Source organism: Zingiber officinale, chromosome 8A (genome assembly GCF_018446385.1).
Source record: "Zingiber officinale cultivar Zhangliang chromosome 8A, Zo_v1.1, whole genome shotgun sequence".
NCBI lineage: Eukaryota > Viridiplantae > Streptophyta > Magnoliopsida > Zingiberales > Zingiberaceae > Zingiber > Zingiber officinale.
The window spans coordinates 23,621,736-23,645,097 of NC_056000.1; the positions used below are offsets into that span (position 1 = coordinate 23,621,736).

The 23,362-nt window shown below is 38.2% G+C and overlaps 1 protein-coding gene across 3 annotated transcripts in view; it reads right to left on the bottom strand.

The window, feature by feature from the left end:
• Positions 1-7,171: 7,171 nt before the first annotated feature.
• The window catches only part of LOC122007995 (tripeptidyl-peptidase 2-like), a 65,829-nt gene continuing 49,638 nt past the window's right edge, over positions 7,172-23,362 (bottom strand). The window contains exons 25-34 of one of the 3 annotated variants that reach the window (XM_042563549.1): positions 21,253-21,338; positions 21,132-21,183; positions 20,915-21,046; positions 20,747-20,815; positions 20,286-20,378; positions 14,511-14,606; positions 14,281-14,379; positions 13,458-13,550; positions 8,076-8,237; positions 7,172-7,498 (exon numbers count right to left, since the gene is read on the bottom strand). In XM_042563549.1, the coding sequence (XP_042419483.1) occupies positions 7,340-7,498; positions 8,076-8,237; positions 13,458-13,550; positions 14,281-14,379; positions 14,511-14,606; positions 20,286-20,378; positions 20,747-20,815; positions 20,915-21,046; positions 21,132-21,183; positions 21,253-21,338 (1,041 nt within the window). In that variant the 3' untranslated portion in view covers positions 7,172-7,339. Of the gene's footprint in view, positions 7,499-8,075; positions 8,238-13,457; positions 13,551-14,280; positions 14,380-14,510; positions 14,708-20,285; positions 20,379-20,746; positions 20,816-20,914; positions 21,047-21,131; positions 21,184-21,252; positions 21,339-23,362 lie in introns of those variants that run through there. The other 2 variants (XM_042563550.1, XM_042563551.1) reach the window with 2 other exon arrangements.

The window sequence follows — 23,362 nt, forward strand, 5'->3', positions numbered from 1 at the left end:
AGCCCTTCAAGGCGCCTTAAACAGGCCGAGTCACCCGCGGAGATCAGCACAGACTTGGTCCAACTTCATCCAGTTCAAGGCGCCTTCAGCCTACCCAAGGCGCCTTCAACCTTCGACCCAAGGCGCCTTGAACTTCATCTAAGGCGCCTCCAACCTTCTGCGCTGGCTTTTCCTGGTTCGCACCCGAGGCGCCTCCAAGCTCCATGGAGGCGCCTCGGACACTGTTCATCCGAGTTGTAACTTGCTCCTTTGTTCCTGCAAAATGTGTTAGTCCCAAACACATACCCTGCAAAACAAAGTTAGCACAGAAACATAATGAATGATAATAATGAAAGTTTTGACAGCATTCGAACTGTCCGGGTCTGACTTCAGGTTTCCCAACCGGAAACCCTAGGTCGACCCGACGCCTACTGTTCCCTCTGCGGGGAACGCGTCCTCACCTACTCCACTCAGGAGATTTACCTGTTGCCAGTCTGGCCCTCCAGACCGACTGGACTTTCCGCCTAGGGTTACCACCCCCTAGGACCTAGGGTTACCGCCCCCTAGGGTTTTTCTCCACCTAGGGTTACCACCCCCTAGGACCTAAGGTTGCCGCCCCTTAGGGTTTTCCTCCACCTAGGGTTACCGCCCCCTAGGACCTAAGGTTGCCGCCCCTTAGGGTTTTCCTCCACCTAGGGTTACCGCCCCCTAGGACCTAAGGTTACCCCCCCTTAGGATTTTCCTTCACCTAGGGTTACCGCCCCCTAGGACCTAAGGTTACCCCCCCTTAGGATTTTCCCTTACCTAACCGCAGTTAGGACTTTCCTGAAACCTTATTTAACCACGTTAGATAACAAGGAATCTTAACTTTGAATCCCTTTGCCATTATCAAAACTGAGGTTCGATCGTCGGATGCTTACTGCACCAACAGATGTCGCGTGAGCAGTTGTGAGGGTAGTGTCAAGCAAGCAGCTGTGTTGTAAGTGTCAAGTGAGTGACTGTGGGGGTAGTGCCGAGCGAGCAGCTATGATGTCAATGCCGAGTGAGTGACTGTGATGTCAGTGCCAAGTGAGCGGCTATAATGTCAGTGTCAAGTGAGCGACTATAATGTTAATGCCAAGTGAACGGCTATAATGTCATTGTCAAGAGTGCAGCCATAATCTCGTTGCTTGTGAAAGGCATTTCGGGCCTCGTTACATGTCGTAAGGCACTCCTAGTCTCATTGCCTATCGTAAAGCACCCCTGATCTCTTTGCCTATCGTAAGGCACTCCTGGTCTCTTTTTCTGTCGTAAGGCTATTATCTATATGTCGAACGAGAAATATGAAGAAGAGTAACAATTCATATAGAATGATATAACTATATGGACTCAAACTTAATGCACAGTTTTGAGGTGACTCTAACTCGATCCCTCAACTCCTAGATCATCGCGGAGTTAAGGAGAGAGTAGAATATCGATGCAGCGATGCTAGCTGGACATAATATATCGATCTCTTGACTCCTGAATGCCCACGAAGTTGGGGAGAGAATCCGTTGAGAGAATGAATAACTCAATCTCCGACTCCCAAATATTGTGGAGTCAGAAAGAGAATAGAATATCGATCCTCGTTGGAGATAAGTGATAAGCTCAATCCTACGACTCTCAAGTATTCACGAAGTCTGGTAGAGAATCCACTAAGAGAATGAATAACTCAATTTTCAGAATACCCGTGGAATTGGGGAGAGAATAGAATATTGATCCTCACTGGAGATAAGTGATAAACTCAATTTCACGGCTCTTAAGTATCCACGGAATTAGGGAGAAAATCCGCTGAAAGAATGAATAACTCAATCTCCCGACTCCTGAATACCCGCGGAGTAGGGGAGAGAATAAAATAGCGATCATCACTGGAGATAAGTGATAAACTCAATCCTACAACTCCCAAGTATCCACGAAGTCAAGGAGAGAATCTCTTGAGAGAATGAATAACTCAATCTCTCGACTCCCAAATACCCCCGCAGTTAGGGAGAGAATAAAATACCAATCCTCGCTGGAGATAAGTGATAAACTCAATCCTGTGACTCCTAAGTATCATTGGAGTCGAGGAGAACATTTACTGAGAGAATGAATAACACAATCTCCCAACTCTTGACTCCTGAAAACCTGCGGAGTTTAGGAGAGAATATAATAATGAAAAACCAAGCTCCTATGCTGACTAAGGATTGAACGAGAATGATAAAATTTTGATTTCTTGCTCTTGTACAATGGTAGTGCTGCGTTTGTCGAAGTCCTCCAGGGTCATGGTGATGACTAAGAGTTTTTAGCGTCATCCTTTTTCACATTCAAGACTAGGTATACATTCCCATAGACGGTGTCAAACTTGATGTTATTTTAAATTAGTGAAAGCTAGACCACCAGTAATCTATTGCTGATAGTAAGTCACCATGACCAGGAGGAAGAAAAGGGTGTGCTATCTTCTAGGTTGATTGAATTGCTAGACCCCCAAGAAAAAGCCAAGAACAGGGAGTTGAAGTGTAAGAAAATCCATGATCAACGGTTCTTGCAAGGCTGCTAGAAGATAGGAAATTAAAATGGAAACGGAGCATTAGAGGGACAACCAGGGGTACCCCGACCATCCACTCCAATGCTCAAGTCAGATCCCTGTCGATGGAATTAAAGAAGATGAACAATGCAATAAAGTAATATGTATCTCTGTAGACGAGCACTACCTTGGTTCACGAGGGTGAGGCTTTTTATAACTTGAAAGAGGGAGATGTCACATCGACGACTGTTAGAGGGGTGATACGCTTCTAATAGAATGTCCTATCTCATATGGGAGATGTCACATTAGTATTTTAGAAGGTCATATCAATCAAATCTGGTACTATAGAAGATCTCGTGGGATCATGATACGTCCACCATACTGTTCCACATGTTATGCCAATGCATGTACTAAAGCATCTGAGTATCTAAGCTTGGGAGAGGTGTCAGATCAAAGTGGAGGTGAGCCAGAACATTCGAACAACAGGCCCGATCGAATATTCAACTGAATATCCAAACAACAGGGCTGATCGGACATAAACTGAATATCTGATCAGAGAGCTGAGCCCCGAGAGTATCCAACCAAGGAGTTGGGCCCATGAAGTATCCGATCAAGGAGCTAGGCTCCTTAAGTATCCAATCGGGGAGTTGGAACCTTAGAGTCAAGTAAACTGATCATATCAAGATATGTGAAGCAAATGGAATGCTGGATTTGCAAGCCAGCGGAGGCAAAGCACCATGACGGTGAATTTGTGCCGGATCGATGTCAGGGGCATACGATAGCGAGGATTAGAGGGAAGAGAGTTGTAGGAGCGGCTGTGCCGATGAAGAGGATGTTAGGACCAAAAGTAGCTAGAGGGGGGGGGGGTGAATAGCTCGTCTCGTTCGCTCGGTGCTCGGCGGTGCTTGTTTCTTCAAAGATGTGCAGCGGAAATACAAAGAAACAATCACACAACGCTAACACGGTTGGTTTACTTGATATCCACCTCACAAGAGGTGACTAATCCAAGGATCCACACCAACACACACACCCTCCACTAAATAAACCTCTCCTTTATGGTAACTACCAAGGGCGGAGAAGCCCTACAAGACTCAATACAAGAAGAGAGAGAAGGGATACAAGAAATACAAGCTTACAATGAGTACAAGAACCCTAACCCTAGTTTCTTCTTCTTGCTTTGATCCGCCTCTTGACTTGGAAGAGCCTCCAAGAACCTTCAAGAATTGGCGATCTCGAGCTTGGGAAAAGCTGTGGAGGAGCTGGTGAAGATCTGAGTTGAATCGGTGAAGAGGTGCCGAAGGAATCGCACGCCAACAGCTATAAACGACGCCAACGGTCGAATCCCAATCGATTGGATTGCTCTCAATCGATCGGGGAGGCTTTGGATCGATCCAGAGCGCCTCTGTGCTCTGGAAACATGCCTGGATCGATCCACGGATCGATCCAGCGCTTATCGCGGAAGGCCCCAATCGATCCATCGATCGATTGACCTCGATCGATCCACGGATCGATCCAGAGGGGTTCTGTTCGCGGGGACTCACCGGATCGATCGGCGGATCGATCCAGATCTGCTGGATCGATCCACTGATCGATCCAGATCTGCTGGATCGATCCACTGATCGATCTAGATCTGCTGGATCGATCCACTGATCGATCCAGATCTGCTGGATCGATCCACTGATCGATCCAGATCTGCTGGATCGATCCACTGATCGATCCAGATCTGCTGGATCAATCCACGGATCAATCCAAACCTGCTGGATCAATCCACGGATCAATCCAAACCTTGGTTTTTGCCCAAAACTAAGTCCAAAGCCCCCTAAACCAACATCTAGTCAACCATGACTTGTTGGTACATAAGACCTAGCATCCGGTCACCCTTGACCAGCTAGGACTCTCTCACCAAGTGTCTGGTCAATCCCTTTGACCCACTTGGACTTTTCTCTTCTTGCCAAGTATCCGGTCAGTCCCTCTGACCTACTTGGACTTTTCTTTCTTGTGCCAAGTATCCGGTCAATCCCTTTGACCTACTTGGACTCTCACCAGATGTCTGATCAACCTTGACCCATCTGGATTTCTCTTGCCTGGCTTCACTCACCAGGACTTTTCCAATTGTCTAGCTTCACTCACTAGGTCTTTCACCTGGCTTCACTCACCAGGATTTTCCTCCTGCCTAGCTTCACTCACTAGGACTTCCCAATTGCCTAGCTTCACTCACTAGGTCTTTCACCTGGCTTCACTCACCAGGATTTTCCTCCTGCCTAGCTTCACTCACTAGGACTTCCCAGTCAAGTATCCGGTCATCCTTGACCTATCTGGATTTCTCTTCAATCAACCTTGCATTGTCAAACATCGAAACCCAAACCAAGACTCAAGCTTGGTCAACCAGGTCAACCTTGACCTGAGGGATGTTGCACCAACAGAGGAGTTGGTGGTATGAGAAAGAGGATCTCCGACACTTCTCGGAGGTCTAGGAGGAGATCCGGTGGTGGTTGTGGCGGTACGAGAAGAAGAAGGTGACGTCGAGGGCTCGGAGATAGCAGCTACCAGTTGGTCGGATCTGAAGGCGGGAGTGATGGCTAGTCAAATCTGAAGGCGGGGGTGTCGATCGGTCGGATGTCCTCGGCTTGTTCCAGCAACGCCAACACCGCGACATGAGGAGGAGAGGGTGTGTCGCAGCATAAGGCCGAGGTGCCGAAAGGAAGGGGCGTCGGAGGGGGGCAGAGCTTGCGTTCGGGAAAGAGGGGGCACCATCGTAGCTGTTGTCGGTGTAGCGGCGTCGCGTTGGAGAGGAGATGGCAATGCAGGCAAGCTCGACAATGGGGGTCAAGGCTCGATAGTGGCGACTCTCGCTGTCTCGAAAAGGAGAGAGAGAAAACCTTAGACAAAGGGGAGAGAACGTCAGAAGAAGGGAGGCAGCGTCTCACACACGTGAGGTGACGAGGGAGGCGATGCCTGTGCCCCTTTGCCACGTGGGGCCTCTTAGTGACGAAGCTAACGGAATATCCTTTCTCTCATGTGATAGTTTACTTTGATTTTCTGATTTACTCTCTCCTAATGATATGGGACAGTCATGGAGGTTTGCCGGAGTGATATTTTTTTTCTTCTTTTTGCAGTACAATAATTTTTGCCATTGTAATATTAATTTAAACTTCCAAATTTTAAATGTATTATTTGAATTTACTATTCATAAAAATCAAAATTGACTTCATGGAATTGACCTGATGTTCTAATGGACGTCATGTAACTGATCAGCATTTTCAAACTTGAAACTCACAATGGATTAGTAACTCATTCTGAAAATCTGTGCTTGAAACTCCCCTTTTTCCACTATAAATTGTTTCAGCTACCATACCTTCACGGCTTAACAATGCTTGGTCAAGAAAGATCTCTTCCAGGCTTCTTCTGCACATTCTGCTGTTCATTTGATCATTGAGATGAAAGGTGGTGTTTTAGAAGTTCTTTTGGTCAGTTCCGAAGACCTTAAACATGCTCACATACTAGGTTCACTCTCCTGTCCTCGAACAGCTGAAAAAGAAATCGATAATACGACTCGCATGCAAGCAATGTGATCTAGCATTTTGAATGTGCAGGTTCATCGAAATACTATGTGATTCTATGCTATGGCAGCGAAGTTTTCACTAGCAAAATCACACAAGGTAACTGAAGCCTGTTTTAAAACAATCATATGCGAGATCTGTGCTTTTAATTCCTCTTTTTCCTTCCGCTGTTACAGAAGGAGATAAAAAAGTTTGGTGGAACGAGAAATTCGTATTTAAGTTATCACCTTCAGAATGGAAAGACGTTACCAAGCTGAGGTTGAGTATCATGGAGAAGGACAAGTTCCATGAGGATCACTTTGCTGGCGAAGCGACGTAATAGTTCATGTCATTTGTGCTAATTGTTAAAATTTCTGCTATGATTACTATTAAAACTGCATAAGTTTGGGTTATGGCTAACTCAGTTATGGTGTAGAGTTTACTTGAGAGGTGTTCTCAAGGAAGGAAACCAAAAAGGTCAGATAGAGCTAAAGCCAGCTCCATACAACGTGGTGCTGAGAGATGGAACATACAAGGGCGAGGTGAAGGTTGGGCTAAAGTTCATTTCAAATGTAAGTATGCATCGGTACAAGATTATTTCACTTATTTGAGTAGATTTTATCACTGGATTATAGTCTGTGAATTGTTTATTTATGTTGGGCAGGTAGAGGCGGACATGGTGGGAACAGAGAAAACAGGGTGCAGTGGCGTACCTGAGAGGCAAGCTGTGTCTGTGTACAGAACCATCCTAAATTTCACTCTCCTGCGAATACCATGGCCGAGGTTCCTGCTTTTCCATGGCCGCGCAACTGATCAAAGCTCCAAGAAAAATAAATAGAAGAGTTTGTGTTTTACTAAGGCGAATTTCTTCTTGTGCAAATCGATGGCTGTTAAAAGTATGGCTTTGTCAACGAGAAAACATTTGATACAATCAAATCTTCAGTTGCTTCCTCGATATGGGAATCACTTACTTTATTATTATTATTATTATTATTATTATTATTATTTATTTTAATATTGGTTTTTGAAGAACGATTAAGTGAAGTAAAAAAAAAAGTCAACATAGATTGGGTAATTAGGTCAACCAGACCTATTGAGCTAGTTCAGACAAAAGTCAATCGGGCAAAACTGATTAGTTAGGAACTTCATCAAAGAATAACTATTTTTTTTCCCCATTCATTTGATGAACAAAATACACCATTAGTGGAGTCATGTGAAATACAGTCATGTGACACACAAGCTTATTAGTGCGAACAATAAGATCAAGTAATTGAAGTAAATCATCAAATGTGAACTAAAATCAAAAAAGAGGCAAGGTGGCAGGAAAACGGACATGCATCCATTCTCTCTCATAGGAAGCCACATGAGTCCATCCAATCTGATCAAGTAATTGAAGTTTCAATTCATATTGCTTCTTCTTTGCTGGTTCTCCCTCAGCCTCAATCATGTCATTCAGATGCTGAAAATTAAGTATGAAATTCATGTCAGGTTCTTCAATTACCAAGCTCGGTCCTCAATAGTTCATGAAAAAAAATGTTAATTTTAACTAACAGAACAGCCATTGCAAGTTTATAGTGTTCGATAATATATGTCCTGAATTTATCAAGAAAAGTTTTTGGAATCACAAAGCAAAATCTTAAAGTACAATTAGATGATGGATATAACTATTTGGCCTTTCATGTCATAGCATTTCCTGCAATCACAAGTAAGCTTATAAACCAACAGTTCCAAATTTTAAATTCAAAGCATGGTTTTTCTTCATTGAGATTCAAGTTCCAGTGAATCTATAATCCTCATATTGATACTTAACCAACCAAACGCTTCTGAACAGATAAGTTGTGTTAAAAATACTTTTGTTTCTTCGTCATTTAAAGATATTCTCTTATCCTATACATTAGAGCATATTGCTTAAAGCCAAGAACTTAAATCTTTGTGTAGCATATTATCAGCCTCATTATATATATATGACAATTATACATGACATTTATTTTGGACACGTTTGTGTAAAATAACTGAGAATAAATAACAAAAAAAACCTTTAAAGCGGTTCCATATCTTCCACAGCGCCTCTCCCGTACAACCAAAAGCATGCAGTATTTTATAGACTTAACATCCACCCACTTCTTTAGTTCTTTAAATGTTTCTTCAAAAAGATCTGGTATATCACTAGTAACATCGGATGTGTTAGGCTGCTCAACCTAGACAGTCAGCAAAGTATAGAACGCTTTCAGCTATGTTTTAGGAATTCAAAGCAACAATTTGAAAAAGAAATGGAGTTTCAAGAAAAATACATAGATATAGGAACAATAATCAACAAAGAAAAGAACATATCTTAATCCACCAAATTTAAAATAAACAAAATAGGGATATGACAACAAATTGTATACATACCATTCAATCAGTTATTCCACGGTTTAGGAAAAGGTTAATAACTTGAAATATATAAACACCATCATGAAAAGGATTAAACTATGCAGATATGATGGTTAAGAAAATATAATATGCTTTCAAAAAAAAGTGATCAGAAAGAGCATTAGCAGAATAGGTGATGCATGTTTCAAAATTTGATATACTGGAAAAGTTAAATATCAAAAAAGTAGTAGACATTATGGTAGATAAATATCATTAGAATCCAGTGTACATAAAAATTGGTGGAAAATGGAACATAGTACAACTTCTAGATTGTCATTTCATGATTTTATAAATGCAACTATTGCGAAAAATGAGCATTTGATTACTTTGTTAGAGAGTTATGTTTTTTGGGCTTAGCCATCTGCTCATCTCCATGTTGTAGTGAGCTACTAAGAGTCGCTTCAACTTTCAATTGCTTGAGTTTGTAATTGCCATGGTTAGGACACAACTGATAATGGTAGTCTGCCATTTTTATCAATAAGGTTCACACCACCCAATGTGGGTAGTAGCTGGATGAGTATGAGTATGGGCTTATCCTGAGGTTGATGTCATTTGATTAGCCTCGGCCTGACTATAGTAGCTTGGCTCAGACTAGAATTGGGGGTTGGATCTTGGAGAGGACGGGGTCAAGAGAATTGTGCAGCAATAAATGAATCCCATTAAGAGTTCATTATAGGTTTAGTTACTCGTACACTAATTAATTAGAAGATGCTAAATTTAAATATTAGATAATAATACTAATACTAAAATTACTGAAAATAATACTTGCAAATTATCCTTTAATAAATTTAATAAAAGGTAGGTAGAGTTTTATATGTAAAATTGCAAATCCACTTATAGGAAATGTTATATTAATCAACAATGATTTTGGGTTCTAGATATAAATCAAAATTGAAGTATCAACAATAAGTTTTGGTTCTAGATAAAAGTCATCAATATCGTGCTATCAACAGTCATTTTAAAATTTATCAACACTAGATAGAATCATAAGGATAATAATATAAGTCCCCTCGGATGGGTCTAGTGGCTAGCGCATGAGGTGTTGCCACAATGAGGTCTGAGGTTCGAATCTCGGCAAAGTCAAGGTAAATACCTCCCTTATGTGCTAGTCACTATTCCAAAGGCTAGTAGCCGCCCGTAATTTACCTCCTCCGTGTTGGCCTTGGGACGAATTGGCAGGGGGTGCTGGGGGCGAGCGTATTCGCCTTTTTGCCACAATACAACAACAACAACAACCAAGCATTTTCCCACTAGGTGGGGTCGGTTGTATGAATCATTTTACGCCATTGAGCTCTATCTCCTATTATATCATCATCTATATTTAAATAAATTTTATCTTGTTTTATTGTTGCTAACCAAATCTTTTTTGGTCTTCCACTTCCTCATTTGATATGCATATTTATCATAGTTTCCCATCGCCTAACTGGAGCATTTATTGGTCGTACATGTCCGTACCATCTTAAACGTGTCTCTCGGAGTTTTTCCTCAATAGATGCAACTCCGATTTTCTCTCTAATGCTCTCATTTCTTATTTTGTCCATCTTCGTATGTCCACACATCCACCTTAACATCCTCATCTCTGCAACTTTCATCTTCTGCTCATGTGCTCAAGTCATAGCCCAACATTTAGCTTCATATAACATAGCATGTCTAACTACGGTTTTATAGAACTTACCTTCAAGTTTAAGAGGTACTTTACGGTCACATAAAACACTCGACGCTCCCCTCCATTTCATTCATTCTGCTTGTATTCTATGCAAGACATCTCTCTCAATCCCTCCATCATTTTGTAAAAATGATCCTAAATATTTAAATCTCTCGGTTCCGGACAACTCGTCCTCTTCTATCTTAACCATTGTTTCATTACTTCTAATATTGCTAAACTTAAATTCCATATATTCTGTCGTTAATCTACTAATTTTAAAACTTTTCCCTTCTAGTGTTTTCCTCCAAGATTCTAGTTTAATATTTACTCCTTCACGTGTCTCATCTACCAAAATAATATCATCTGCAAACAACATGCACCACGGTACTGTGTCTTGAATGTGCGCAGTGAGTTTGTCCATAATTAGTGTAAAAAGATAGAGACTTAGAGCTGATCCTTGATGTAACCCTATCTTTATTGGAAATGCTCCAGAAGTTTTTACTTTGATCATTACATCCTCATACATATCCTTAATTAGTTCAATATACGTTACACTAACACCTCTTTTCTAAAATTCTCCATATAATTTCTCGAGACTCTATCATGTTTTTCTAAGTCAATGAATACCATGTAGATCTTGTTTTTGCTCCCGATATTTTTCAATTAATTGTCTAAGAAGATGTATAACTTTGATTTCCCAAGCGAACCCGCATTGATTTTCTATCACCTTGGTCTCCTTAATCTTTTTTCTATTACTTTTTCCAAAGTTTCATAGTACGACTCATTAGTTTAATACCCCTATAGTTTGCACAATTTTGTACGTCTCCCTTATTCTTATATAAGGTAACTAGAGTATTTATCCTCCAATGATCAGACATTTTTTTCGTTTTCAATATCATGTTAAATAATTATGTAAATCATTCAATACCTTGTTTCCCTAAGCACTTCCATACCTCTATCAGAATATCATCTGGTCTAACGGCTTTTCCATTGTGCATCTCATTTAAAGTTTGTTTTACTTCTGAAGTTTGAATTTTACGATAAAAATTAAAATTTCTATGCTTATTTGACTTAATTAAATTACCTAAGTTAAGTTGGTCACCTAAACCTTCATTAAAAAGTTGATAAAAATACCTCTTCTACCGTTCTTTTATTTCTCCATCGTTTACTAATACCCTATTACATTCATCTTTAATACATTTTATTTGGCTAAGATCTCTTGTTTTTCTTTTTCTCACTTTAGTTATTTTATAAATGTCTCTTTCCCCTTCTTTTGTATCCAATTTTTGATATAACCGTTCAAAAGTTTCATTTTTTACTTCACTCACTACTTTCTTAGCTTCTTTCATGGCTATTGTATATTTTTTTAAGTTTTCCTCGTTCTTACAAATATATAATTCCTTATAAGCTATTCATTTTTTCTTGTACTTTCTTATTCCACCACCAAGATTCTTTACTTAGTAGTGTATGCCCTTTGACTCACCGAATACACTCTTAGCTACTATTTTCAACTTTGATAAGATCTTATCCCATATCGTATTAGAGTCATCGATATTTCACCTAATGTTTGTATTCTACCTTCTCCTTAAATATATTTTGCTTCTTATCCTTTAAATTCCACCACTTAATTCTAGGAATCATGTATATTTTTCTTCTATTGATACTATGTTTGAGGCGTATATCCAACACTACTAACGTTGGGTAGTTAAGCTTTCTCCACAATCTTTACAAATATTTCTATCCTTCTTCCTAACCATAAGAAAGTCAATTTACGATTTATTATTCCCACATTTAAGCGTCTCTTCTTAAAAACGTATTAGCCAATATAAGGTCATATGCCATCGCAAAATCTAATATAGTTTTCCTTCCTCATTCCTCGCTCCAAACCTATAACCCCTGCACTCTCTCATATTTCTCATTTTTCACTCCGACACGTCCATTTAGATCATCTCATATTAAAATCATTTCATTTGGTGCAATATTTTGTAATATTTCATCTAAGTCCTCCCAAAACCTTGATTTGGTAGTTTCATCTAATCCTACTTGTGCATATACGCTAATTATGTTCATAGTTTCTTTCGCCATTATTATCTTAAGGGTTATAATTCTATCCCCTTTTCTAACTACTCCTACAACTTCATCCTTTAATAAACTATCTACAATAATACCCACTCCATTTCTTGCTTTACTCTTTCCAGTGTACCATAACTTAAAACCCGAGTTCTCTATCATCTTTGCATTCTCACCTATCCATTTTGTCTCTTGTACACATAAAATACTAATTTTTCTCCTAATCATCATATCTACTACCTCCATTAATTTACCAGTGAAAGTTTCTATGTTCCATGTTCCAAATCTTAGATTATTAGTTTTTCTATCATATTTGTTCTTATCTAACCTATGGTGTGAGAACTTTTTCTATTTAACACTACACCCAAGTTCTCATGGAAATGTAGCGGTCCTTGCTAAGACGTTACAGTCGAACCCTATAACGCGAACTCTTGCATATTTATCACTACACCCGAGTTCTGAAGATGTAGCGGTCCTTGCTGAGACGTTACAGTCGGACCCTGCAACGCGTTCCTTCCGAGGAACAACCTAGCATTAGCACAATAATTTAATGGATTCATTCATTGAATATTTGTCATAGTTTGACATTGGCTGACAACCTAACGCAATCCTCCTCCTTTATCCGAGCTTGGGACCGGCCATGACCGGTCGTCATGAGCGGAGTTAAAAGGGCAGCCTGGTGAACGAAGCTCCCGCCATGCGGGGTCCCGAGGAAGGATCCATTGTACGCAGCCTTATCCTGCTTTTTGCAAGAGGTTGTTTCCAGGATTCAAACCCGTGACCTTTTGGTTACATGACAATAACTTTACCGTTACGCCAAGGCTCCCCTTCGCCTTTTTGCCACAATAAGGATAATAATATAAGAATCTTCAAAAATGAGAAAAATTTAAAAAAAAAGGTTTGATAATATTAATTTTTATCAATGGCAATGAATTGATCTAAGATGAGGGATGATTAAATGATGAATCATTGAGTCACTATTACGAGGGGATTTTGCGGGGCACAATTTGGTAGCAATGTTCGACTAGGAAAAAGAAAATAATAATTAATATAAACCAAAAAAAAGGGAGAAAGGAAACCTCACACCAACCTAGCTAAAAAAATTTCAGGTTTAGATTTTTTTTTTTTTTATAAAACCAAGTTAGAGTTAGGGTTCAGGGATTTTTAACCCCAACAAAGCCCACCTCTAGACAAGAGCATAGAATTTGTCAAAAAGACTACTCAGGACGATCCCAGTTGAAAATATTTAATTAAGTAAATAAACCAATTGATGACTGCGAAAACACCTTACCATATATGACTCTTCATCTGCAAGAGCTAGTCCTTTCTGGCATAATGCCTCTGCCAATTGATCCCGAGTAACTTCTCTTTTTTTCTTTAGTTTCTAAATGATGATTCCAAAAATGACATAAGTATTTTTCAAGACTTATTCAAGACACAAATAAACTAAATTTTAATCAGCAAGAATTAATGGGAAAGATAGTAAGTGAATGTTTACCATTAATGCATTATAAATATAATAATCTCTAGAAATACAATTGCCATTTTATAAGAGACTAAATGTACTAACTTCGGTATCGTGCAAAGTTTTCTGATTGGCATGTGCCAAGGCAACACTGGCTTATTTAATTTTGTGATCATTGCACAAAGAGAGCATATGAGACATGCAAATGAAAATATGATAATTTAAGTTTGGTATGCCAACATAAATCCAAACTGTAAATTATAAACAGTGCTGCAAATGAATCATTCCTCAAACACAACTATTTCTTTAATGCATATATCCAATTGGCAGCATAACATGAGATCTTCCAAGTATGTTAACAAAGAAAATGAATTTCCAAGAATCATTAACATGGATACTGTTAAGAATATAAAAGGCATAGGTTGGGCTTCTGGGTTCATGGTTTGTTAATCAAACCTAACATGGGATTAAAATAGGAGTTAGCGTGTGGCAAAATTTAGAAACAAATCTACAAGTTCATGCAAATGGAGAGGGGCTAGTTAACTCTAGTCTTTCCGCTCCATTTGAGGAGAAATTTTAAGAATACCTGTTAGATTTGGAAATAAGTGGTCACTTAGTTTATCTAACAGACATTTAAATGAATTATCACCTCAGCCTCTTCATCCTCACTATCAGACTTTAAAGACAAAAACTTCAACAGCTCTTCTTTGTCAATGCTATCAATCACCTCATTAGCAGCATTAATAATCTGAAAATAGCAAAAACATATTAGCTTTCATTTTAAAAATTCTTGAACCCCATAAAAAGTAATACAAAAATAGGCTAGAAAATAGAAGACAACAACATCATGATAACAGAATGTATAAACAATATACATACCTTTTTATTATGACAACTTTTGTCCTGTTCAGGGTTTCCAGAGACTAGGCATTCCAAGATCTTTGCAAGTAATGGCGTATAATTTGGATATTCCATCTACATTGACATCAGAATAATATGGAAAAAAACGTCTGTATTCATTCAAAAATATAGCAACCTTAAAACTTGCATATGCAGGAATGAGAAGACAAGATTCACTGCAAACAAACAACAGTTGTCAAAATACATATCAACAATGGCATTGGATAATCAAAAATTTAAGTATCAGTAGTATAAAATTGGTAGGATTGATGAAATTGGGAATGTTATAATTTTATTAAAAGAAAACGAATAAGATATAATAAAAGTATTTCATATACAAGATTAAAAAGATGTTCTAACATCTTAAGGATAATTATTGTGTCACTACACATTAAATTACTAATAACACAATATACAAATAATGAGTCACATTTATTTACATAAAATTTAATGAATAATAAAAATAGATTATAACTAATAATAAAATGGTAGTTTAGTATAGATTACTCACTAACACCATCAGTAATTTTCACAGTATCTTTTCAATAAAAGTATTTATTATTTAAAATTCATAGTATATGGTATACAGTATAGTAAGGTCCTAATTACATCCTGATATATGTGTTGAATTTAAGTTTAAGTTTTAGCATTTTTGCTGATGGAGAGATTATTGTATTATCTCTCAATTCACTGATCTTTCTCGATCAATAGTGACAGAGATGGGGTAAGATGTCAAGTTAATTGAGTAATAACAAAGGTGAATGAGGGTTCCCCAAGCCTATGTGACACTTGAGCTATGGCAAGGCTAAGTAATTTATGCAAGCAACAAAGTCTATCTCTATCCTCCCCATGTCAGCAGGGATCAATGAGAAGGCTAGATTGGTGAAGCTTTTTAAAGTCATTCCAATTTGAACAAATTTTAACCTATTTTGTTTTTTTTTAACCTCAATTGACTAATCATTAAATTTCTATTCTAGCTATTTTCTTTGAATCTATAGTGTGTTTTTCCTGAAGTTATGAAGTTCTTTGTCTTTGTGAGATGACAAGCAGACTTGCATTTGCCAATAATGATTTGTGATTTGTATACCTATTAGATGAATAACTGTGAAACAAACTACAAGATTTAGGGAAAAAAATCAAGTACAACACACCTAAAAAATATCGAAAATTCATGATTTATATATTATATATATTGGCAACAATATTGGAGGCTGTTAGAATATAATAAGCAGTACAGTTCCAATTGGATAAATTTATTAATGTCATGTATGAGTATATTACGTGAGCTCACGGATAAGGCTTGATTGTTGTTGTTGTATGAGTATATTACATGAGGTGCAACCTGATCCCTCATTGAATAACACTTTTTCCTTTTTCCTCCACCTTGGTATGGCTATTTCTCTGTGGTTATCCTTCTAGGGAACAAACACTTCTGATCACATATCTTGTAATTGGGAATGCATGCAACTTTCCCAACCAAATCACTGCTTAACCTCCTATCCTACTCTACCTCCCCCACAATATTCCCTCATCATCCTGATTCTTCGTTTAGATGACATTATAATGGGTTTGTTTAGGGTGTTAAAGTTGATCCATTACATATTGAGTCAAAGGATCGATCACGACTATGATTTTTTATTCAATGGAAGTCATCCTAACATTCATGATCAACCTGTCTCAATCTCAATTAAAAATTCCCAGCACCATCCATAATTCAACAATGTTGACAAAGTGAAAGATAAAGCTCCAACAATATCAAGTTAGATATCAATGAAGTTCATATAACAAATAGCAAATGGAAATAGAGAACAGGATAAAGGGTGCATTATTGATTAGAGATGATCGTCTAAATGCTATCAAAGAGAGGAGTTTGAAGGAGGCAAGTAGACTTCATCACCTTAAGATATTGTTATTTGATGCAGTCCAAAAAGATGACAATGGCGTTGATAATAGTGCAATTGATAAGAAGAAAATAATGGACAATGATGATGGGGGTACACAAGGTACTAGTGAGGTCATGTGTTGGAATTTTATTAAGGCTAAGCAGATTAAAGGGTTAGTTGAGGGTAACTAGATACATTAATGGCAGAACCAATTAGTATTTTTGGCCTGATTTGAGGGTATATGCTCTAAGTTTGGGTTTTCAATTTAGAGTTTGGTTGGCTGATTTAGAGATCTATTAGGTCAATTTTGATTTGGGTGTGCTTTGGGCTATGACTGGACTCACTTCAGGCTCAAATTGGTTAGATTTTGGTTCCCTAGTTTCTCTCCCTCTTGTGTGCTCTACCCTTAACACCCCCACTTGGCCACATACAACCTCATCGTCTCTTGCTGGTTGCCCTTGTTGCTACCAGATGCAGGCCATGCCAAACTACTGCCGCATGCAGCCTGCACTGTTGCTCATCATCCTCCCCTCATCCCAACACTGTCATTGCCCAGCATCTGCATCTCCAATTACACAATAGGAATAATGGAATCCCTCCTATTCCCCTCTTCTAAGGAATAGCCTTGGCTGCTCCCTTTCTCTTTGAGCATGAACAACCTTTTTCCCTTTGTGTAGTGATTGAATGACAGTAGTCCCTTAGTCATCTCCTACTCAAGAGTGAGCAGCAACCTTGCTTTTCCTTTGTGCAGTGACTGAGTAAGTTTGGTGGTTGCTGAAATTTTTGGGGTTTTCGAGTATATTTTATACCTATTATTGTCCATTTCTGAAAACTATGAGTGCATGTGGTGGATCTTCTGTAGTAACAAGAAAAAGCTTTTCTTCCAACCATATCAGCGCTTTTGGTATTTGATCGATGAATCCAACAATTAAAATACCGTTCCGTGCCGCCCGGCACGGACGGATTTTACCGTTCCACCTCTTGAGCGAAACCGACACAGGATGCGGGGTAATTTCGCGTGTCACGGACAGATCACAGAACTCAGAAGACAAAAGAATCGCGTCGCGAATTGCGTTGCGTTGCGCGACAAAAGGATCGCTCGTCGCGAACGAAAGGAATCGCAACAAAAGGGGAGGTAGCGGCAAGGCAAGGCGGATAGGTACAATTTCAATTTGACCTAAACGAGCATGTGGCTTATCGGAGGCGACGAAGGCGTACGGGAGGCTTCGGAGATGTCACGAGACTCCCCCGGAGCTGCCGAAAGCAGTCTTGGAGGCGCCTTCAATCACGAAAGCCACGGAGTCATGACGTCGCAGGCGCCACTAGACGAGTAGCGGGACGCCTCCGGCGCCACCGAAAGCATCATTGGACGCCTTTCGTGCATCACGAACAGATCACAGAACTCAAAAGATAGAAGAATCGCGTCACGAATCGCGTTGCGTTGTGCGACAAAAGGATAGCTCGTCGCGAACGAAAGGAATCGCAACAAAAGGGGAGGTAGCGGCAAGGCAAGGCGGATAGATACAATTTCAATTTGACTTAAATGAGCATGTGGCTTATCGGAGGCGATGAAGGCATACGGGAGGCTTCGGAGATGTCACGAGACTCCTCCGAAGCTGCCGAAAGCAGTCTTGGAGGCGCCTTCGATCACGAAAGCCACGGAGTCATGACGTCGCAGGCGCCACTAGACGAATCGCGAGACGCCTCCGGCGCCACCGAAAGCGTCGTCGGATGCCTTCGGCTCCGTCAAACCCCTCCGACACCGCCGAACGCAGCGTGGGGCGCCTCCCGCACCGCACGTCTACGTTTCTGTTCGGCGAAAAAAACACAATATTTAAATAATACAAACATTTCCCAACTGGGTGTGATATTTCGAAGAGACATTTTATAAACCTTAATTAAATTATGCCAATAAAATATAAAAATATATTTAAAAATTAAATAAATTTTATTAATTAATATTCTGAAAAAAATTACTATTTGAAATTTTATTTAAAAATTCTAATTTTTTTTTAAATCACATTTATATTCTGATAATTTATTATTATTTTTTAAAATTAAAAATTTACAAATACATTAAAAAATAATTTAAAATTTTCAAATAATTTTATAATTATTTTTATAATTTTAAATTTAGTTTTGAATATTAAGAATTACTATTTTTTAAAAATATTTTTTATAAAATAGTTTTTATAAAATTTTAATAGGCATTATCTTATGCAAAAATATTAAAATATAGAACATCTCAAAATATAAAATATCTTTAATAATCAAATATTAATATACATTTATATTTATATGTAAAAAATACCAAAACTATATCAGCATGGCACAATGCGATACCGAAACCGTATCATTCCGGCACAAGTCGAGATTTTAAACCTTGGATGAATCACAGTTTAGGTTCTTCTCTCTCCTTTGAATTGATTGGAACTATAAGAGGTCACAAAATCGATTAAGTGAATTTTGACTCGTAAGAAATCCTCGAAGTAGTTGCGGTGGTGGATTGAACAAGTGAACCATCATGGAAGTTTGATGTTGCCAAGTGGTAGAATAGAAGTGAACCATCGTGGAGGTGTCATGGTGTATTGAGGGTGATTTTTGAGAAGATACTGCTTGAGATTAAAAGCAGAGATTCGAGTGAGGATAAGTAGTGAGTATTAAGAGTGGAAGGTTTAGATGGAGGCTTGATGTTGTATGTTGTCATGGAATTTTTCTAGTGTAATGGTTGTATCTTGGATGTCAAACCATGAGGTTGGATTGGGTTGGTTAGAGGTAAGTGTGGATTAAATGAGATCAGTGTGTTGATCCTTATGAGAAACTTTAATATTACCTTTTTGACTCTTTTTCATATTTTGCTTGTATATTCGTGTAGGCTTCTACAAGATTCTTTATTCATACATCAGATTGGTTATCAAGCATGTAGAGTATTTGTGAAGATTTATATGTTGGGTTACTCGAGTTTTAAATGTTCAATTCATATCATGTGATATTCATATGCAACTTCACCTAATAGTTGATTAATTTGTAGCAAATCATGTTGTCATTTTCTCTCGACTGTTCGTTGATCGTGATGAGGAAGAACTTGGACTGCCTTAGATAGTTTGCATTCATATAGAATGTGCACATGGTGCCACTCCATATCTCAAAATGATAATGTACAAGGGATAGCACCTATAAGTGAGTGCAAATTATGCTGATTTAGTTGCATGAATTTAGAAGACAATAGTTAGATGATTTTATTTATACATGTTGGATTTTATGTAGTATAGTATTTATACATGTGAACTTTACTATCATTGTACATTATCTTGCTTTCTGCATATTATCTTTTTCAGTTGCATTACTATGTTGTTGGACTTTATGATTTTGTTTTGCATATTTTGTATGTTCGACTTAACTGCTTTTTATATCATGATTGCGTAAATGTGGCGGTATTTATTAGTTTGAATTTTGTAAACTATATTTTGGTTGTATGGATATTTCATGTTCATGAGGTACTGAAGAAATTGTCATACAAACATTATGAGTTCCATGCCATTCCAATGATCATGAAGACAAACTTGGAGTGTGATAGGGAATAGATATGTTCCATCAACTTTAGCACCAATGCTATGCACACAAACAATATTTCATAACAATGACAATCTCCTTGACACTATGTTCCCAGTTGATAATGAGATATAATTGAAACCTACATCCATACTCGTATGTTCAAACTAGCATGGCTATTTTTTCCTCGTAAAAAATTATTTAACAAGAAGTTTTTTTTTCTGTTTGTGAAAATCTTAGTTAGATTCCAACATAAACTAACTGGACTAACAATATAAATGAATAGATTGAACTCAGAACAAAATGAGAGAGAATCTACCTTAAAAGAATCAGCGAGTGCACTCCATGCAGATATTTCTTCATCGGTCTCTCTCTTTAAGCTCGCAAGAAACTTTATCTTATTATCTCTTAACTGTAGAAAATTGGAAGTTAGTGAGCATCAATAAACACAATTTAACAATTTACACAAAATTAAAGAAACAGTAAAGATCAGCTACGAGATTTAAATTATAGAACTTGGCAAATTGGTAGTCTTATATTCATCAACCAGCTGTTGTATGACTATAGCAAATGCATCACATCAGAACTTGATGTCTTAGAGCTAAAACATAAATGTAATATAGACACAATGAAGCTAATAAATGGAATGAAACATGAACTAATGAAATGAATGTGAAAACACATTAGAGAATTCAAGAACAGGGCAGTGGGGCAGTGTAGTGACGTTATTGTTATATATATACTGTATAGAAGGAGAAATTTGGGTTAAGCTTAATTTACCTCTTCATCTAAGAGTTCAGAGACACTTTTTGTGACCCCAGTTGTTTCCTTTCCCTTTTCCTCATCAATCTGCAAAATTTATTAGGTATTTAGATCTACTTATCTCAGGCTACAAATTCTACCAAGAAGTCCTCATTGATTACAAGGTAACCAAGCACCAGAAATCACCTTAGACGGTGGGATAAGATAAGATATCTTATAAGATATCGGTGACTGTTGAGTTTGGTTACCTTTACCATTTTCCAGGTTTACAGAATCATATGAAATCGATCCGAGTAACATGACGCCAGGTAAAGAATTCTGAAAGAGAGGCATCAGGAAACAAACCAAAAATAACATTAGGATAACATACTCCAAGAGGAAAGTTTAAAACTTTCTAGAGTACCTTAGGAAGCTTCTCCCTTAATGGCGGACCAATGTAAAAGGCTTCATCTTGTCTGGAAGCATATCCAACATCAATTCACATTATCTGAATAAAGTGAAAGACAAGTATAGATAGACTTTACCCTGGAACTAAAACAGAAGATTTGTAGGTGCCATTTCCCATAATAGGACCATCAGGTACAGAAAAGAAGCTCAATTGAATGTAGTCCTGCATTACAACTTAGCTCTATCAGTATTTTCAAGAACTATGCAAATAAGCTACTAATAAACAGTGACCTTCTGTTATGGATGAACTTCAAGGTATCTAAGATTTAATTTATTCAAGTCCAAAAATTGAATATGTATATGTAACAAGTACTAAACATGTCAATGAGAGAGCCATTCTATCAGAATTCTCCTTAGCTAAATGAAAATAATTAAACTGTTTACTACATGGATTATTCCGTACGGTTTTAAAACATGATGAGACCATGATCACTTTATGAGTGTTTATAATTATATGTTCCGAGTATTGGAAATGAGAAAAGTGGAATTTGAAAAATCCAATTCTTCTATTCCAAAATTACTTGTATACTTAACACAGATTCTATTAAATAAAAAACTAAACAATATCAGTTTTGAATGAAACTACATGGCACAGTCCTTATTACTTTGCCTATGACTCTTGTCAACTCTAAAATTCCACAATGAATTTATTGGCTTGGAATCATAGGATAAGCCAATCTCATAGGGGATGAAGAATTATTCAAGTCCAAAACTTTTTGAATGTTTCTAACAATTAGAGATCTCCCCTCGTCGCCCCCATGGATATGCTCTACAAGGTTCATAACTGCTTTTATTTTAGGATGCTTACCTAGTCAAAACTTAGATTTGCCTTTACCCAAACTTTTTTAATTCACTCCAATATCACCCACTTGTTTGCCTGTTGCTAAACAAAGTTTGGATACCAAATGAACCATCATAGATGGTAATGATGACGGTACATTGTGACTTCCGGCAGCAGAAGGCTTACCAGCCAGAATCAATGGTCGGCCAATGCAGCTTCATATGAAAGAACATTGAAGGTATGGGACTCGTTAACAGTTCCTGTAATGAGTCACTAACAGTTGGAATGGAATCCTTTTCTATGATACCCTTAAGAAATCCCCCAACTGTCAGAACAGTTAGCAACGACCAGTCTAGCAGCTACAACAGAGGTCTTGTAGACCATTTCTAAAACCATAGGCATATGGACTCAACATGCAGTATGCCCCTGGTAGATTTTCCAACTAATTGCTACTCCATATTGATGCCTCAGTCAAGCAAATTTGTTAAATGCACTGATTAGCCAATGACAGTCCAAGAGTTCAACCAATAGGCTTCTTTAATAGTCAAATTACCACCTATGGTTATTCAAAACTTCTAAGAAGAAGACTTCATCTAGCATTTCTCTAGGTTTTCGCAGGAGGTCTTATTGGCCTGTAGGCAAGACAACAACTGAAACCGGCTCACAAGGAAACTGCTTGAAACATAGTCCTTGGAACTGAGTTGAGTGACAAGGCTGAGAAGGGCAGAGCTGCTTCCATTGAACCAGGGACAGACTATCAAATATCCCTGAAAATAGGAATCTCATTACTTGGTTGAATCCTCTTACTGAATTTCAACTGCTTGAAAACAAACTTCTTTTGAAGAGATGATTGAAAAGAAAAGCTACCACCTAAGCCAGTTATTCAAATGGAGTATCTTGACTTCAACAGGGACTTGTTAAGAAAAGGAATGAGATAGTCCCTTGGGAAAGTCAGAAAAAAAATCTGTTCTCACCAATAACCTATAATCACTGCCTCCTGTGTCAGTCCTAGGGGAAATCAGAAAAAAAATAATTAAGAAAAGTTGTTCTCGCCAATAATCTATAATCACTGCCTTCTGTGTCAGAGGTTTGATGGGAATTTGATAGGATTGGAACATATAGAGAGCAAATGAAGGAAAAAGTTCAATGTGCATGCCATGAACACTAAGGTCAAAGTAAATGGCGCCGCTGGAGTGTGCTAACACTTTCCAATTTCTGGTTTGATTTTCTTTCTTTCATAAGAGGTCCTTTCACAAAGAAGCATTCGTCACTCAAGATTGGGTTTCTATGCCAGGTGTTATAGCCTTGACTTAAGGTGCAAATAACTAGGCATAATTGAGAAAGAAAAGTACAAGCTAGTAGGGTCAAAGGATAGAGAGAAAGCATGTGCTCAAAGGCTACCATAC